Genomic DNA, 15,992 nt, shown 5'->3' with positions numbered 1-15,992 from the left:
CCCTGCCTCACTCGCTGTGGAGCTGAGGACGAGGGAATTATTGATGGGTTTGTTTGAATCCAAAAACTTCATAGATTTCAAATGGGTTACAAGTAGGTACATGGTAGGTTTGATTGTTTTCTCATTATATCTGAAATGAATATTCAAGGAAAAAAAACACTGTCAGTTTGGGAATCCATTGCATAAAAGTAGAGTTGGCAATGTTTGGCGAATATTTTCTTGCAGCCAAAATGCCAGTTGTTATCCTGGAACTGTGTGACAATGAATGATGATGGGAGAAAACAGCAAAGGCTTCGTCCCTGATGGTCTTAAAGCACCAACCTTTCGGCTACCTTCCAAATTCCAACCAATCATATAACAGAGGCTCACACAATCAAAACCTGCAAGATATCTTAAACTGACTCAGTGAGTTAAAGCTTCAGATTGTCAATACCGGAATGACAGTTGTTTTCTATCAGTTTCACTCTTCGAAAAGAGCAGGTGGGACATTGATTATGGAAACATGGAACCAGTCTGATCTCACCCACTGCAGACACATCCATGTCACCAGGAACCACCTGTCATACAACAGATTCTCACTTCGAGCCTTTTTGTGTCTTGTCTGATATTGTCCCAAAGCCCATTTTAGGTTTCAATTCCTGACCTGCCAGACCTGTGCACTGATGGAGTGCAGTTCTGATGAAATGTTACAGACCTGAAATAAAAACTATGCTTTTCTCTCCAGAGGCGCGACCAGACCTGCTGAGAATTCCAGCATTTTCTGTTTTTCCAATTTCAGAAAGCCAGCATCTGCAGCATTTTGATTTTCTTTAACTAATTATTCCACAAAGAATGTGGAAGCCATAAGACTTGAGATCGATGTTTCAGCTGAAAATGTGTAAGTAAACTCACGTGCCTAAGCTGAAAATGCAAATGGTTCATTCCATTGTCCCAATTACTGACTCATCAACACAGTCACACCAGTACGAGACCATCCAGATACTTCATATGTGTGAAGCGATTTATTCAGTTTGCAAAGCAGTAAACACACCAACTTTAAAATTCAAAGGATTAAATCCTCTGACAGAGCATTCCTGTTGGCAGGGTTTAAATGTTCCATGTCTGGTGAAAAATAATCCATCTGCTAAGACTGCATCGAGTTCAGATCTAACTGCAGGGTATTTGTTCAGCTGTTCATAACACCCAGGGGAGAATTATGTGGAGTCCAGAGCATTTTACTTGCTGTATCAATTCATTCGAAGACTTTATACCTTGTCTCGATGGCACCCATCGTATTCTAATTACTGGACTTCAGTTTCATTCTGCAATGTTAGCTTTCAATGGCGGAGCGTTCACCCAGCATTCACTGCGGTACTGAATGTGCTCTATCCTCATTACAGCAGCTCCCCACACATGCGCATTACGGTGTGTGATTGGAGCATGCGCACTATTGTCTCTTTCACGAGCATGCGCAGTGCTGGTCTGTGACTGAAGCTGCTCAGAACGGGTGAGAGAATGTCGAGCGGAGCAAACTAACAGAGTTAGTGGGTGTCTGAGGAGGAATGGAGCCAGCGCAGTGGGCACGGAGGCTTCATAAAGACACAGTGCAGGCCGCAGACCACAAACAACAAGGTACCGGTCTTGTGTTTGTAGAGAACAGGCCGAAAAAGTCTGGATTTCTCCCTTCGCCAGGCCCGGGGTAACGGCCGCCATCTTATTAGGGGGCAATGTGCAGCAGGGCGCATGCGCGGTCTTCCTGGTCCAGGTAGCAGGAGGAGAGAATGTTGGGCATTTCTAACCTGGACTGACAGGGATGGATTTTGGAAATTCTTTTACAGGGGGTTAGAAGGGGAGGATTTACACGCAGCAAACTCAAACCAAGAGAAATGTTTGTCTCTTCTCAATTTCTATCCTGCACTGACAATGATGGATTTTGTAATCTCCAATTACAGGATACTAGAAGATGAGATTTTGCAGGTGGGAAATTCAAACCAAACATCACACTAGAATTTGCAAGAATCACTCGATTCATCAGGACCTGGATATTATCGGTCTCTGAGTGTAAGCATTGACTTTCAGGTCATTACCGCTCACTGTGTAACGTTTCTTCCTTATATCCCTCTAGTAGATCTTCCCAAGCTCTTTAAACTGTCTCCCATAACCATTTTACGATCAGTTAATGGAAATAGTTTTTCTTTAACTACCTCATCTAAACTTCAGGACCTTCACATCCTTCATAATGTGTACTGATCACTGGTTTGTACAAACCCAGATGTTCTGTGTTTATGACATCATCACACATCGACAATTACACTGTGACATCATCACACATCGACAATTACACTGTGACATCACCCCGCTCCCCGGGTATTTCCTCAACTGGGAGATTTTTCTCTGACTCCAGTGCTTCTGATAGCTTTCCAGCTGCAGGCTCCAGCAGGAGATTTTAAATTGAAAACAGTTAAATTGTTTCAGAGCTGAGTATTTTCACCTTTCAGCTACAGCTTTTAGTTTAGCTTTTAGTTCTATGCTCTGTACCTGTGAGAGGTTCCATGGCTCTGGGGCTGGTGTGACCCCCTTACTGTGGACCTGAATCCATGTCCATCCATTGCTCTGTTTCACCTCTGCCCTCCCTGATCACCTCTCTACCATTGCCTGACATCCTCTGTCTCTAATACTGCGTGTAGTGTTTGTTTAGGATGTATGTTTAGGGTTTTACTGTAACTTCTGCCCACTGTGTCTAAATGAGGTTTCCACTGCTGCCCATCCTCAGACCATGCGCTGCTATCTTACCAGCTTTATCTTCCCACAGTATCTTTCACAGTCAGGAATTGTTTTTCCTGCGCTATCATCCATTTCTCTTCCACTTCTGAACTTACATTGAGCATCAAATTCTGCACCATTTTTATCCCCTGTAATTCATTCTGTGAACCCTGAAATGTTAACTCTGTTTCACTGTCCACAGATACCAGAGCCTATTGTGACCCCCAGTTGCTTGTGGAGAAGATGATGTTTGACCTTCTTGAACCGCTGCAGTCCGAGTGGTGAAGGTGCTCCCACAATTTTGTTAGGTAAGGAGTTACAGGTTATTCACCCAGTGATGATGAAGGAACAGTGATATATGTCCAAATCGACAACAACAATTTGTGTTTATATTGCACATTTATTGTTATTCAGTTTTCCAAGGCATTTCACAGAAATGTTACAAAACAAGGTTTGACACTGAGCCACATAAGGAGATATTCAGGCAGGTGACCAATAGTTTGGTCAAAGAGGTTGGTTTGAAGGAGCATCCTAAAGGATGCTATGAGGTAGAGAGGTGGAGAAGTTTAGGGAGGGAATTCCAGAGCTTAGGCCTTGGAAACTGATGGAGTGACAATCAGTGATGGAGTGATTATAATCAGGAATTCTCAGGAAGTCGAAATTCGAGGAGCGCAGATATCTCGGGGGGGATTGTGAGGCTGGAGGAGGTTACAGAGATAGGAATGATCACAACCATGGAGGAAAACAAGGATGAGAATGTGAAAATATGGGTGCTTCTTAAATGGGTGCCTTCAAATCATTTCTATAGTTTGTGAACGGCTGTGGGCCAAGCATTGATCCTTGGGGTAACCCACAAGTAACAGCCTGTCATCCTGAGAATGAGCCGTTTATTCCGACTCTCTGTTTCCTGTCTGCTCACCAATTCTCAATCCATAGTAGTATATTACCCCAATCCCATGTGCTTGGATTTTGTTCACTGCATCTTGTGCTTTGTTCACTAACCATCTCTCTCTGTCTCTCCCACTCCCCTCTCTCTTTCTGTCTCTCTCTTTGTCACAAAGAATTCTCCAGCCCAGCGGGTTGTGGATGCTCCATCATTGAATATATTTCTGGCTGAGATGGAGAGATTTTTGGTCTCTCAGGGAGTCGAGGGATATGGGGAGTGGGTGGGAAAGTGGAGTTGAAGCCCAAGATCAGCCACGATCATATTGAATGGTGGAGCAGGCTCGACGGGGTGTTAGGACTTCTCTTGTTCCTATTTCTTATGTTCTTATAGAGGCCAGAGTCTTGTGTAGGCCCAGACTGGGTGGCAGGTTCCCTTCCCTGAAGGACATGAATGAACCAGTTGGGTTTTTATGACAATCCAGCAGTTTTCATGGTCACTTTTTCCTCGTGCCGGCCCCACAAATTCCCAGATTCATTCAGCTCAATTTCACAACCTGCCTTTGTGTTTTTGTGGGTTCTCTCTCACTCCCTTTTTTCTGTTTTAAGTCAATTTCACAGGGCATTAGAAGGGGAGGATTTTCATTCAGGAAACTGAAACCAAACATCACATCAGGATCTGACAGAGTCGCCCAATTTATCAAAACCTGAATATCATCGGATTTTGAACATGGAGGGAAAAAGCACCGTTCACAGTGGGGAGAAACCGTACACGTGTTCTGTGTGTGGACGAGGCTTCAGCCGATCATCTGGCCTGTCGAGACACAAGCACAGTCACACTGGGGAGAGTCCATGGAAATGTGAGGAGTGTGGGAAGGGATTCAGAACCCCGTCTGAGCTGGAAACGCATCGGCGCAGTCACACTGGGGAGAGACCGTTCACCTGCTCCGAGTGTGGGAAGGGATTCACTCATTCATCCAAACTCCTGAAACACCAGCGAGTTCACACTGGGGAGAGACCTTTTAAATGCCCAGACTGTGGGAAGTGCTATAAAAGCTCCTGGGATCTGATGTCCCATCAGCGTGTTCACACTGATGAGAGGCCATTCAGCTGCTCTCAGTGTGGGACTGGCTTTAGGTGGTCATCTCAACTCACTGCACACCAGCGCACTCACACTGGGGAGAGGCCGTTCACCTGCCCTCAGTGTGGGGTAAGATTCACTGATTCCTCCACCCTGCTGACACACCAGCAAGTTCATGAGTAACGACAGTGATTGGATTTTGCTGTTAATCACATCCAGGACTGAACCGTGTGCATTGGGATGTGATTCTGCTGATGTTAATAAACTCCAGAACAGTTATAGGCCTTAATATTCTGGCTAAACGTCAAATAAATCAGCTTTGACCGGCTTCAGCCCATCATCTGGCCTGTCGAGACACATGTGCAGTCACTCTGGGGAGAAACTGTTGAACTATCGGGAGTGGGGGAAAGGATTCAATTACCCATCCCAGCTGGAAATTCATCGACACAGTCACACTGGGGCGAAGCCGTTCACCTGCTCTGAGTGTGGGAAGGGATTCACTCAGTCATCTCTCCTGCTGAGACACCAGCGAGTTCACACTGGGGAGAGACTGTTCACCTGCATCCAGTGTGGGAAGTGCTATTAAGATTCTGGGGAAATGATGTCCCACTAGGATTCTCACACTAAAGAGAGACCTTTTAAATGTCCAGACTGTGGGAAGCGCTATAAACATTCAGGGAACTGAGGCACCATCAACGTGTTCACACTCGGAGCGACCGTTCAATTGCTCTGAGTGTGAGAAGGGGTTCACTCATCATCCCACCTGCTGAGACACCAGCGAGTTCACTCTGGGGAGAGACCGTTCACCTGCTCCGTGTGTGGAAAAGGATTCACTACCTCATCCCACCTGCTGGGACTCCAGCGAGTTCACAAGTAACTACAGTGATTGGATTTTGCTGTTAAATGCATCCAGGACTGAACCATGTTCACTGGGGTCTGTTTCTGCTGATGTTTAATAAACTCCAGCCCAGTTATAGGGGTTAGTGTGTTGAATAAAAGTTAATAAATCAATTTTATGTGAAATATACTGTGTGTCAAATCTTTTTGATATCTCTTAGACAAGTTAGTTCCTTTCGAAGGGCTCTCCCTGTCCCTTGTCTCCTCCATCCTCACCTCCAACAAGAAGTGTGAGGAGCTCATGGAGCTTCTTTGTCACTAAGGTTGGGACAATCCGATCAGCTGCCTCTGCTGCTTCCTTCCCTTCCACTAGCCCTCCAGGCCAAACTATCTGTAAAGATCCCCCTTGTCCGAGCCCGGAATCCACATCTTTCTCCAGTTTCTCCCCATCTCTCCTCATGCCCTCTCAATGCTCATCTTGTCCATGAGACCCAACTTCTGCTCCACTGACCCTATTCCCACTAAACTGCTGATCGCCCAACTTTTCCATGTTCAATGAGATTGTTAATGGTTCTCTCTCTCTTTTGGTACTGTCCCTCTTCACCTTTAAATCCACCATCATCAACCATCCTAATAAAAACAATTTTGACCCCACTGTCTTTGCAAACTGCCCCCATCTCCAGCCTCCCTTTCCTCTCCAAAGTCCTCGTACTTTGTGTCCCCCAAGGATCTATCCTTGGCCCCTCCAATTTCTCATCTACATTCTGCCACTAGGTGACATCATCCAAAAGCACCACAACAGTTTTCACATGTATACTAACAACACCCAGTTGCATGTATAATCAGTGTCCTATTATATTCATAATCAGGATCTAATTGCATTAATAATCAGTGCCTGATTACATTGTCAGTGTCCTATTACGTTATTAATCAGTGACCTATTACATAAAGAATCAGCATCATATTACACTAGTAATCAGAGTCCTATTACATTAATAATCAGAGTCCTTTTACATTACTAATCAGGATCTAATTATATTAATAACATGGTTCCACTGAATTAATAATCAGGCTGCCTGTTGCAGCAATAATCAGGATGCAAATACATTAATAATCAGAATTATTTCAATGAACTATCAGAATCCTATTGAAGCGATAATCAGGGCCCTATTACATTATAGTCATTTGCCAATTGTGTCAATAATCATGATCTGATAAGATTTATAATCAGGAGGCTAGTATATTAATAATCAGAGTCCAAATACATTAATAACCTGTTAGTAATCACCCCCCCACCCGCACCCCAACCACTCAACAACTGTCACACCCCTCAACAAATTTCACTCTGGGGGTCACATGAAGCTGAATCATTAAAATGGGGTCACATCAGGAGAAACTGTGGGAAGCACTGATTTAATCCAACCCCTTTCTGGACTTTAAATTACTTACCTCACCATTCAATGTCACATCTCCTTGTTCTATCTCCCTGACAGAAGTTATTATTATTCATGTTTATCAGGTCTCGTTGTGGGTTCTTGTTTCCAGTGTTGGTGTCTGTTTCACTTCATTCTTCACCCTGAACCTGTCATAGATTCTGCCATCAGCCTGTACAGTACATGGCCTGTTGTCATGAAAGGAGTGGATAATACTGAGCAGCTTTGGTGGACAATCAAGTTTCTCCAATATCTTCTACAGTTCTGCCCTGCTGACGGAGTCGAAGTCTTTAATGAAATCTAGTAAAGTAAGGTAAAGAGGTTTATCCTGTTCTCTACATATCTCTTGTAGCTGGCGTATGGAGAAGATCATGTCCACTGTAGATCTGCCAGCACAGAAACTGCACTGTGCTTCTGGATACACTCGGTCTGCAAGTAGATGGAGTCTTTTAAGTCTGACCCTAGTGAAGGACGTCCCTGTGATGCTGAGGAGTGAGATGTCCCTCTCTCAAATTTATTTTTGTACATTTTGATAATTCTTGCATTACTCGTGTTCTATGGAATGGATCCTACTTCACAACAGAGAAGGAGGTCGTCATGAAGGTGCGGCAGTAGATGGGACTTCCTGGGCTTGAGCAGTTCAGTTGGAATTCACAGAATCACACAGTGCAGAAGAGGCCCTTCAGCCCATCGAGTCTGCACCGACACGTGAGAAACACCTGACCTACCTACCTAATCCCATTTACCAGCACTTGGCCCAATTCCATCCTTGCCGAGTGCTTTTCTGTTTGCTGAACAATCAATGGCCTTTATGCGCTCAAGTGATGAGGACTCCTCGTCCAACTCAACCATGACTGGAAGATGCAGTCAGCATCTTCAGTGTCAACGGAGACTGGGAGGTGCCGGTCCCGTGGGAGTACAGCTCACAGTCATCTTCAACCCACTGGGACATCTGTTCACTTCTGTCAGTGAGAACTTCACCATCTGCTGATTTCAGGGGGGCAACTTTGGTGATGGTCGGACCAAGCGCCCTCCTGATCCCATCATACACAACACATAGATTTCCATTGTCACAGGCAGTTTGGATTTATTGACGTGGGCTGATCCAGTGTTTATTTGCACAGTATCTCCCTGTCTTTTACACAACTGTCTCAGCTACTTGCAAGTTACACAGTGCTCTAGCTGTTGGGTTTATGTTGTAATCAGGTTGGCTTTGCTTTTTGCTTCAATGACAGATTCATCTCTGCTGAGTAGGTCTCAAGCCAGTCTTTGTTGTGGGTTCCACCTTTACCAAATGTTGCTGCTGCTGTGTCAGAAATGATTGAACTCAGCGACTTCCAAGATTCAGCAATATCAGCGTTAACTGATGAAGCTTTTACTGATGTGCCTGTAAAATATTTTACTGTTTTATGTTCCTTGATAAATTAATTTCATCATGGAGGTGTCTTTGTGTGGAATGTACAAGTCAGTAAGAATTGTCAGCAAGGATTAATCAGTACTCTCTAATTGAAGATGTTAATTAGTGGAACCTCTCAGACACTGAATTGTAGACTTTGCTCCAAAGATAAATTTAGGATTGAAGTAAAAATTCATAGTTTTATTGTAATCGAGTTCCTGTTGAGAGTTCTTAAATTAAGAGGAAAGTTCACAGATGGTGCTTTTAAGAAAGGGACACTGCAGCTCAGATAATCAGTGACAGATCCAGAAAATTAAACTCCAACCAGTTATAGGGGTGTTAATATCAGCAGAATCAAAGCTAATACTATCTGACTATCAGTCCTGGATGTGACTAACAGCAGCAATAACAGCGAAATCCAATCCCTGCAGTCACTTGTGAATTCGCTGGTGTGACAGCAGGTTGGCTGACTGAGTGAATCCCTTCCCACACACAGTGCAGGTGAATGGCCTCTCCCCAGTGTGAACTCGCTTGTGTACTTTAAGATTAGATGAAGACCTGAACCTCTTTCCACAGGAAGTGCAGCTGAATGGCTTCTCCCCAGAGTGAACTTGCTGGTGTGACTTAAGGCTGGCTGGCTGAGTGAATCCTTTCGCACACACAGAGCAGGTGAATGGCTTCTCCCCAGTGTGAATTCGCTGGTGTGACTGAAGGCTGGCTAACTGAGTGAATCCCTTTGCACACACAGAGCAGATGAATGGTTTCTCCCCAGTGTGAACTCGCTGGTGTGCAGTGAGGTCAGAGGAATGCCTGAACCTCTTTCCGCAGGAATTGCAGCTGAACGGCCTCTCCTCAGTGTGAATTTGCTGGTGTTTTAGCAGGTTGGAGGACACAGTGAATCCCTTTCCACACACAGAGCAGGTGAATGGCCTCTCCCCAGTGTGAAATCGCTGGTGTCCACTCAGGTGGGATGAAGACCTGAACCTCTTACCACAGTAAGTGCAGCTGAAGGGCCTCTCCCCAGTGTGACCTCGCTGATGTGTCAGCAGAGTGGATGACTGAGTAAATCCCTTGCCACACACGGAGCAGGTGAACGGCTTCTCTCCAGTGTGAATACGTCGATGGCTTCTCAGCAGAGATGGATAATTGAATCCTTTCCCACAGTCCCCACATTTCCACGGTTTCACCATGGTGCTGGCTCCAATGTGAGTGTGTCAATGAATTTCCAGCTGGGGTGGATAACTGAATAGCTTCAGACCATTCTCACATTTTCTCATCCACACACACAACACGTACACAGTTTCTCCCCACTGTGAATGGTGCGATGATTTTTCAGGCTGTGTAACTGGTTAAAGCTCTTTCCGCAGTGAGTTCACTGGAACACTCTCACTCGGGTGTGCGTGTCTCAGTGCTTTCCCAGTCACACTGATGTTTGAAATCTTTTTCCCACAGAAAGAACAGTCAAACATTTCTCCTTCCACATTCAAAGGTTGATTATATTCAGGTCCTGATGAATCGAGTGGCTCAGTCAGATGTTGATGTGATGTTTGGTTTGCGTTTCCAATCTACAAATCTTAATATTTGATGATGTTTGGCATCTGAAAATCAAAAGTAATCATTGTCAGTCCAGCGTGGAAATTAATAATTGACAATTCCACTTGCTACGGAATATTTCTTCCTCCCGTCTCCCCTCCCCCACCCCAAGCTGTAAATCACAGTCCCACACACACTCTCCTTCCTGTGATGAGAAATCCAGATCCATCATGCAATCTCCACCATTTCTTTCCTCTCCCAGTTTTCTATCTCCCTCTGCTCTGGCTGGGTTCAGTTCTACAGCCCTGCTGTAAAAGGAATTTAAAATCCACTACTGTAAGTCCAAGATTAGAAACCGAGAAGAGACAAACATTTCCCTTGGTTTGAGTTTGCTGTGTGCCTGTAAAAGGAGTTTCCAAAATCCATCCCTGTCAGTCCAGGATAGAAATGCACAATATTTTCTCCTCCTGCTACCTAGACCAGGATGTGACCGCGCATGCGCCCTGCTGCACATTCCCCCCTATAAAGATGGCGGCCGTTACCCCGGGCCTGGCGAAGGGAGAAATCCAGAATCCAGTTCTCTGCAAACCCAAGACCCTTGTTATTTGGGGTCTGCGCCCTGCACTGTGTCTTTATGAAGCCTCCCTGCCCACTCCGCTGGCTCCATTCCTCCTCACACACCCACTAACTCTGTTAGTTTGCTCCGCTCGACTTTCTCTCAACCACTCTGAGCAGCTTCAGGCACAGACCAGCACTGCGCATGCTCATGAAAGAGACAGCAATGCGAATGCCCCAGTATACTCAGAGACGCGCATGCGCAGCGAATTTCTGTTGTGAGGATAGGGCACATTCTGTCCCGCATTGAAAGCTGGGTGAGCGCCCCGCCATTGAAAGACCAAATTGTAGAATGTCTTCATCCTGCAATCAGAATACGATCGGTGCCATAGGGGCAAGACATAAAATTGTTAAATCAATTGATGCAACGGCCACTTTGCTCCAGGCTCCACCACAATTCTCTCCTGGATGTTATGAACAGCAGAACAAACCACGACAGTTAGATCTGAACTCAGTGCAGTCTCAGGAGATGGGACGAGCTAGTGACCTTTTTCCCCCCTACACATGGAACATTTAAACTGTGTTTTGCCAGCAGCAATGCTCTGATTATGGATCAAATCCTTTGAACTTTTAAAGTTGGAATGCTGACATGTGGGCAAACTGAATAAAGCTATTTGCGCACATGAAGCATCTGAACATTGACTCTGATGTTATAAGTGAAATTAACTGATCTGAGACATTGAAAGGATTCTGCACATCAGGAATTCAAACCTAATATTGGCTTCGGGACAATCAGAATACTTGGGAACAGACAAGACACGCAAAGGCTCGAAGGAGAGCTGGTTCCCGGTGACATGGATGTGCCTGCAGTGGGTGGGATCAGACTGTTTCCATGTAGCCATAATGAAGGCCCCAAACTTTACCTTGGAAGAGCTAAACTTATAGAGGACAATTGTCATTCTGGTAGCAGAAATCTGAAGCTTTAACTCACTAACACCCCAGGTTAAATCTGCATCAGTCTCTGTGGTGCAATTGGTCAGCATGTTTGGCTGTTAACTGAAAGGTTGGTGGTTCAAGACCACCCAGGGACGAGGCTTACACTGTTTCCCCCCCATCGGCATTCATCGTCACACAGTTCCAGGCTGTCATTAGGTACTTCCGCTGAAAGAAAAGATTTCTGAAATGTTGCCAGTTCGACTGTTATCCAAGTGAGTTCCCAGGCAAACAGCTTTTTTCGAATATTCATTTCAAATTTAATGAGACAACAATTAGCCCTACCATGGACCGATATCTAACCCATTGGAAATTTATGAAGTTATTGGATTCAACCAAGCCCATCAATTATTCTCGCTTTCTCAGCTCCACAGTGAGTGATACAGGGAAAAGCAGCAATATTCCAGCCCCGCACTCTCCACACCCACTTCCAGAAAGCAGTGACTGCAGCTTCAATCAGCGGGTTACTGCCCATCCCTGGGACACAAGATACTCCAACTCGGGTCAAACCTCCCAATACAGCGAGCACAGGCTCAGGAAAAAGCAGGTAGATTATATCCCGGTCACTAAACCTCCGAGCAGCATTTACACAATACCCGAGTTAGTGAGTCACAAATAAAAGTGACACAAACTTTCTAAATGTTTTCAATGTAAAATTCCTTCATTTTATTGAAAATCTGACTGTTGGGAATCTGAAAATGAGCACCATGCGATTTGTGTTACCGAGTGAGTTGTTTTCCATTGTTTGTCCGTCAGGTTTGCAATTCAATTTGTGTTGGATATTGAAGCGAATCTGATTTCAAAATAAGGTAACAAAGCAGGTAAATATTAAATCCAGAAACAAATCCTGAGGAAAATGGATCACAATGTTCGGAAGGAGGTGCAGCTGAGAAGTGGAAGCTGTGAATGATGCATTGATGATTGAGTGGAAAGCATTGGATCCTTGGTCAATCATCGTGTCCGAGTGGTGAAAACGATGCTTTTAAAATTCACTCGCGTTTCCCCAGGAAAGTTCCAATCTTATCGATTGTGCTTCTCATTATTGCTGATTTCAACCAGGCGTCCACAGAGCTCACCGATCAATGGAAGAAAAAACATCCTAAAATTCTCCTGATTTTTGGAAGGGAATGAAGGGCTCTCGGGATCGGGTCTTGGGACTGGGGATCCGCCATGATCTTATGGAGTGACGGAGGAGTCTTGTGGGGCCTTGTGACATGTCGCTGCTGCTTTGATTCTGTTCTATTTGAGTAGAAATACCAAACAAAGCAATGGGCAGTAGCATCCTGAGCTCGGTATCGCAGCTGAGCGGTCTTAGGTGCTGATTTGAGGTCTCATTCTTTGTTGAGGCGTGGTTTCTAACCCCAATGCTGCTGAAATTGCCCTATTGGTTGAAAAAGTGCCAGCTCACAGTTAAAGCAGGTATATGCGGTGTTTCACTTTAACAGGAAGAACGAGGAAGACAATAAAAATATAAATGGCTGTGGAGAAAAGGTGGGGTTTTTGAATTAGCTGAATTCCTCTTCCATGAGCCAGAATTTATACAATGGGCAGAATGTCCTCCTCCTGTAGCCGCCTATGATTTTATGCCAATGACACTAACCTGTGCATAGAGCCAGTCGTCGTGGCCGAGTGGTTAAGGCGTTGGAGTCAATATCCATTGGGGTTTCCCTCTTCTCATTATTCCTGGTTTTAACTTTGTGTCTAGCTCAGTCGGTAGAGCGAAGGCGCGTAATGCCAGGGCCTTGGGTTCGCCCCACGGCGGGCACAGCTTCTTCGAAACAAATAATTCACCAACCTCATCACTGCGGTTCTTGTGAAATTTGTACATGTTGGATATTCACCACTGAAAGTACTTGATGCACAAAAATTTCTAAGCACTTTCACGTCACATCTCTTTCTGCCTCATCTCCAGCTCTCTCTGCTCTTCCAGGAGCTACTTAACCAATCTCAGTCAGTTCGTGTGAACATAAAACACAACGTGATCAGTTTACAGATAACAAGGCAAAGAGACACCAGGGAATTTCCTGATTCTCCCAGGTACTGATTACAGGAATATGCACAGTGCCGATTATCCACCGCTACACTCTCCTTCCAGTCTTGCATACGTTGTTAAGCTTTGAAATTGTTCATATTTTCGCACTGGATTTCAATGTGAAGAAAGCAGAGCTGTGATAAGCTTATAATGTTCAGCAGATGTACTGTACGAAGGTACATAACAGGCTGATGATAAAAGTGCTCTTTGGATGCGGTGAGCTCCAGTGAAGGATTGGCACCATTAATGTGTTGTTCAATAAGTCTCGTGACAAATCTCGTGCTAGAAATGAGAAGAAAACTCGCTGAATTTGCTCCGTATTTTGGTTTCAAAAGAGCCGAATGGAAGGTTAGAAAGTACATCTCGCTAGAGTGGGTTATAAAATGGCAGAATGACTGTGAAAGAAGCACCCGCGCTGTTGGGAAACATAAAATTACAGAAAGTTACAGCATAGAAAGAGGCCATTCGGCCTCGATGAGCTGATGTGCTGCGTTTAAAGACCAGTTGTGATTGACCCATCAGGAGTGATATCTTTGTCAGTGCAAACAGTAGGGACCAAAATTCGTCCTTCCCCCAACCATATTTTGCCTCGCGCCACCATCTCTGTGGTCAGTGCTTTGCACCCAGCCCTTCTCTTGTCCTCCTTTCATTCATTCATTCACTCCGCCTTTATCTCTGTTCCCGACCTGTTCCAAGTGTGATATTTCCAGCTCGGAGGCAAAACTTCAACTGTCACCCCAAAGATTCTGATGGAGCTGCGAAATGTTTTCAATCAAAAAGTACTTAATACCCATTTTAACAAGATCAAAAATCTGAATTCCCTGACCAGGAATCGAACCCAGGCAGCGGCAATAAGAGCGCTGAATTCTGACCGCATGACCACCAGGGAAGCGGTGAAGCTTTTATCAGTTTGGCTTATCGACGCTGCTTTTAACAATTTTCCATTTTAAATGGAACGAATTCTTCAGTCAATGACAACAACAGTTGCTGTGAGCTGGGACATGGAATTGACAGTGAGGTGAAATAGCCCCACAAGCTGCTCATGTGTAACTGTCAATTTCCAAAACCCACCAACATCATTACTGCGGCTCCTGTGAAACTGACAAGAGAACACACGGCAGACATTCATCACTGAAAGCAACTGACACATCAAATCCTAAACACTTTCATGTTGCATCTTTTTCTGCTTCTGTCCCTGCCTCGCCTCCAGCACCCTCTGCCCGTCCAGCTCCCAGGTCAATTAGCTGCTCGATGCAGACACAGTCAGTTCATGAACCCAAGCTTCCCCTAGAAAGCAGGGTCAGGGAATGTGGGACCCAAGGATTTTAGAAAGAATGAGTTTGCAAATGACATAGTAAAGATAATCTGGGATCTCATCTTCCTGATTCTCCCAAATACTGATTACAGGAATGTGCAGAGTGCCGATTATCCACAGTCGCAGGCTCCTTCCATTCTTGTGCACATTGTTAACCTTTGAATCCACTCGCAAGAAGGATTATAAAATGGCAGAATGACTGTGAAAGAAGTAACCGTGGTTTTGGGAAACATAAGATTATAGAAAGTTATAGCAAAGAAAGAGGCCATTCGGTCTTGTGTGCTGCTCAAAGAACTCTGAAGAAGAGTCAGACGCAATAGAAACATTAATTCTGTTTCTTTCTCCAGAGATGCTGCCAGACATACTGAATTTTTCCAGCATTTTCTGTTTTTATTTCAGATTTCCCGCATTTACAGTATTTTGCTTTTATCTCTGGATTTTTAGCCCAGTGACAATGCCACTACGCCACCTCCTGAATGCTGACAAATGAATAAGAAATTACGGGTGTGTTTGGTTGGGTTTTCTCCTATTTAAAATGATAAATCCTCAGGCGGCAGGATTCGAACCCATGTGTTCATTTTTAACAACAAATGTAAATTATTGAACATTCACTCACACTGAAATGAACAAGTTTGGATAATGCTCTTGCCCCGCTTCAAACCGCTGCTCTGCCACATGTGAAATGACCGTGACCCCCACTGCCCTGCACGAACCCTGCACTGTAAAGATCCCAATGGAGCTGTCTGGAATGTTAAACTGTGACGTCATGCAGCAGCACTTTGGGTCTTTGTTTTGAAGAAATGGAATTCGGCTGTTCTCATTAGGAATGCTGGAGACAGACTGATCAACAATGTCATCATCAAATGGCACAGCTCAGTAAGAGGACCTAAGATGGAAGCAAAACATTGTAGATGCTGGAAATCTGAAGTAAAAACAGAAAATGCTGGGAAAAACTCATCAGGTTTGGCAACATCTGTGGAGAGAGAAGTTGAGTTAACGTTTCAAGTCCGTATGTCTCTTCTTCAGAGTCAGGCCGACTCGAAACATTAACTCTGCTTCTCTCTCCACAGATGTTGCCAGACCTGTTGAGTTTTTCCAGCATTTTCTGTTTTTACTTTAACAAAAAGCCCTTCACCCCATTGTATCTGTGCCAGCTATTTTTAAAGAGCTAACCAATTCGTCTCAAATTCCTT

General features: G+C 44.6%; 2 protein-coding genes and 1 non-coding gene across 3 annotated transcripts in view; 2 read left to right on the top strand and 1 right to left on the bottom strand.

Moving 5' to 3' along the window:
• The window catches only part of LOC144698000 (uncharacterized), a 95,318-nt gene extending 90,388 nt beyond the window's left edge, over positions 1–4,930 (top strand). The window contains exons 8-9 of the mRNA XM_078569946.1: positions 4,381–4,834; positions 4,925–4,930. Of these exons, the coding sequence (XP_078426072.1) occupies positions 4,381–4,834; positions 4,925–4,930 (460 nt within the window). The remainder of the gene's footprint in view (positions 1–4,380; positions 4,835–4,924) is intronic.
• Positions 4,931–8,706: 3,776 nt separating this feature from the next.
• LOC144698250 (uncharacterized) overlaps positions 8,707–15,992 on the bottom strand; it is a 35,759-nt gene continuing 28,473 nt past the window's right edge. Inside the window, exon 3 of the mRNA XM_078570231.1 lies at positions 8,707–9,496. Coding sequence (XP_078426357.1) covers positions 8,803–9,496 — 694 coding nt within the window. The 3' untranslated portion in view covers positions 8,707–8,802. The remainder of the gene's footprint in view (positions 9,497–15,992) is intronic.
• On the top strand, positions 11,477–11,550 carry trnan-guu (transfer RNA asparagine (anticodon GUU)). The gene has a single exon. It is a non-coding gene; the product is annotated as a tRNA-Asn (tRNA).

This window comes from Cetorhinus maximus, chromosome 23 (genome assembly GCF_964194155.1).
Source record: "Cetorhinus maximus chromosome 23, sCetMax3.hap1.1, whole genome shotgun sequence".
In the NCBI taxonomy this organism is placed as follows: domain Eukaryota; kingdom Metazoa; phylum Chordata; class Chondrichthyes; order Lamniformes; family Cetorhinidae; genus Cetorhinus; species Cetorhinus maximus.
Note: the sequence above shows the minus strand (reverse complement) of the source record. Positions and strands in the feature narration are given on the sequence as shown.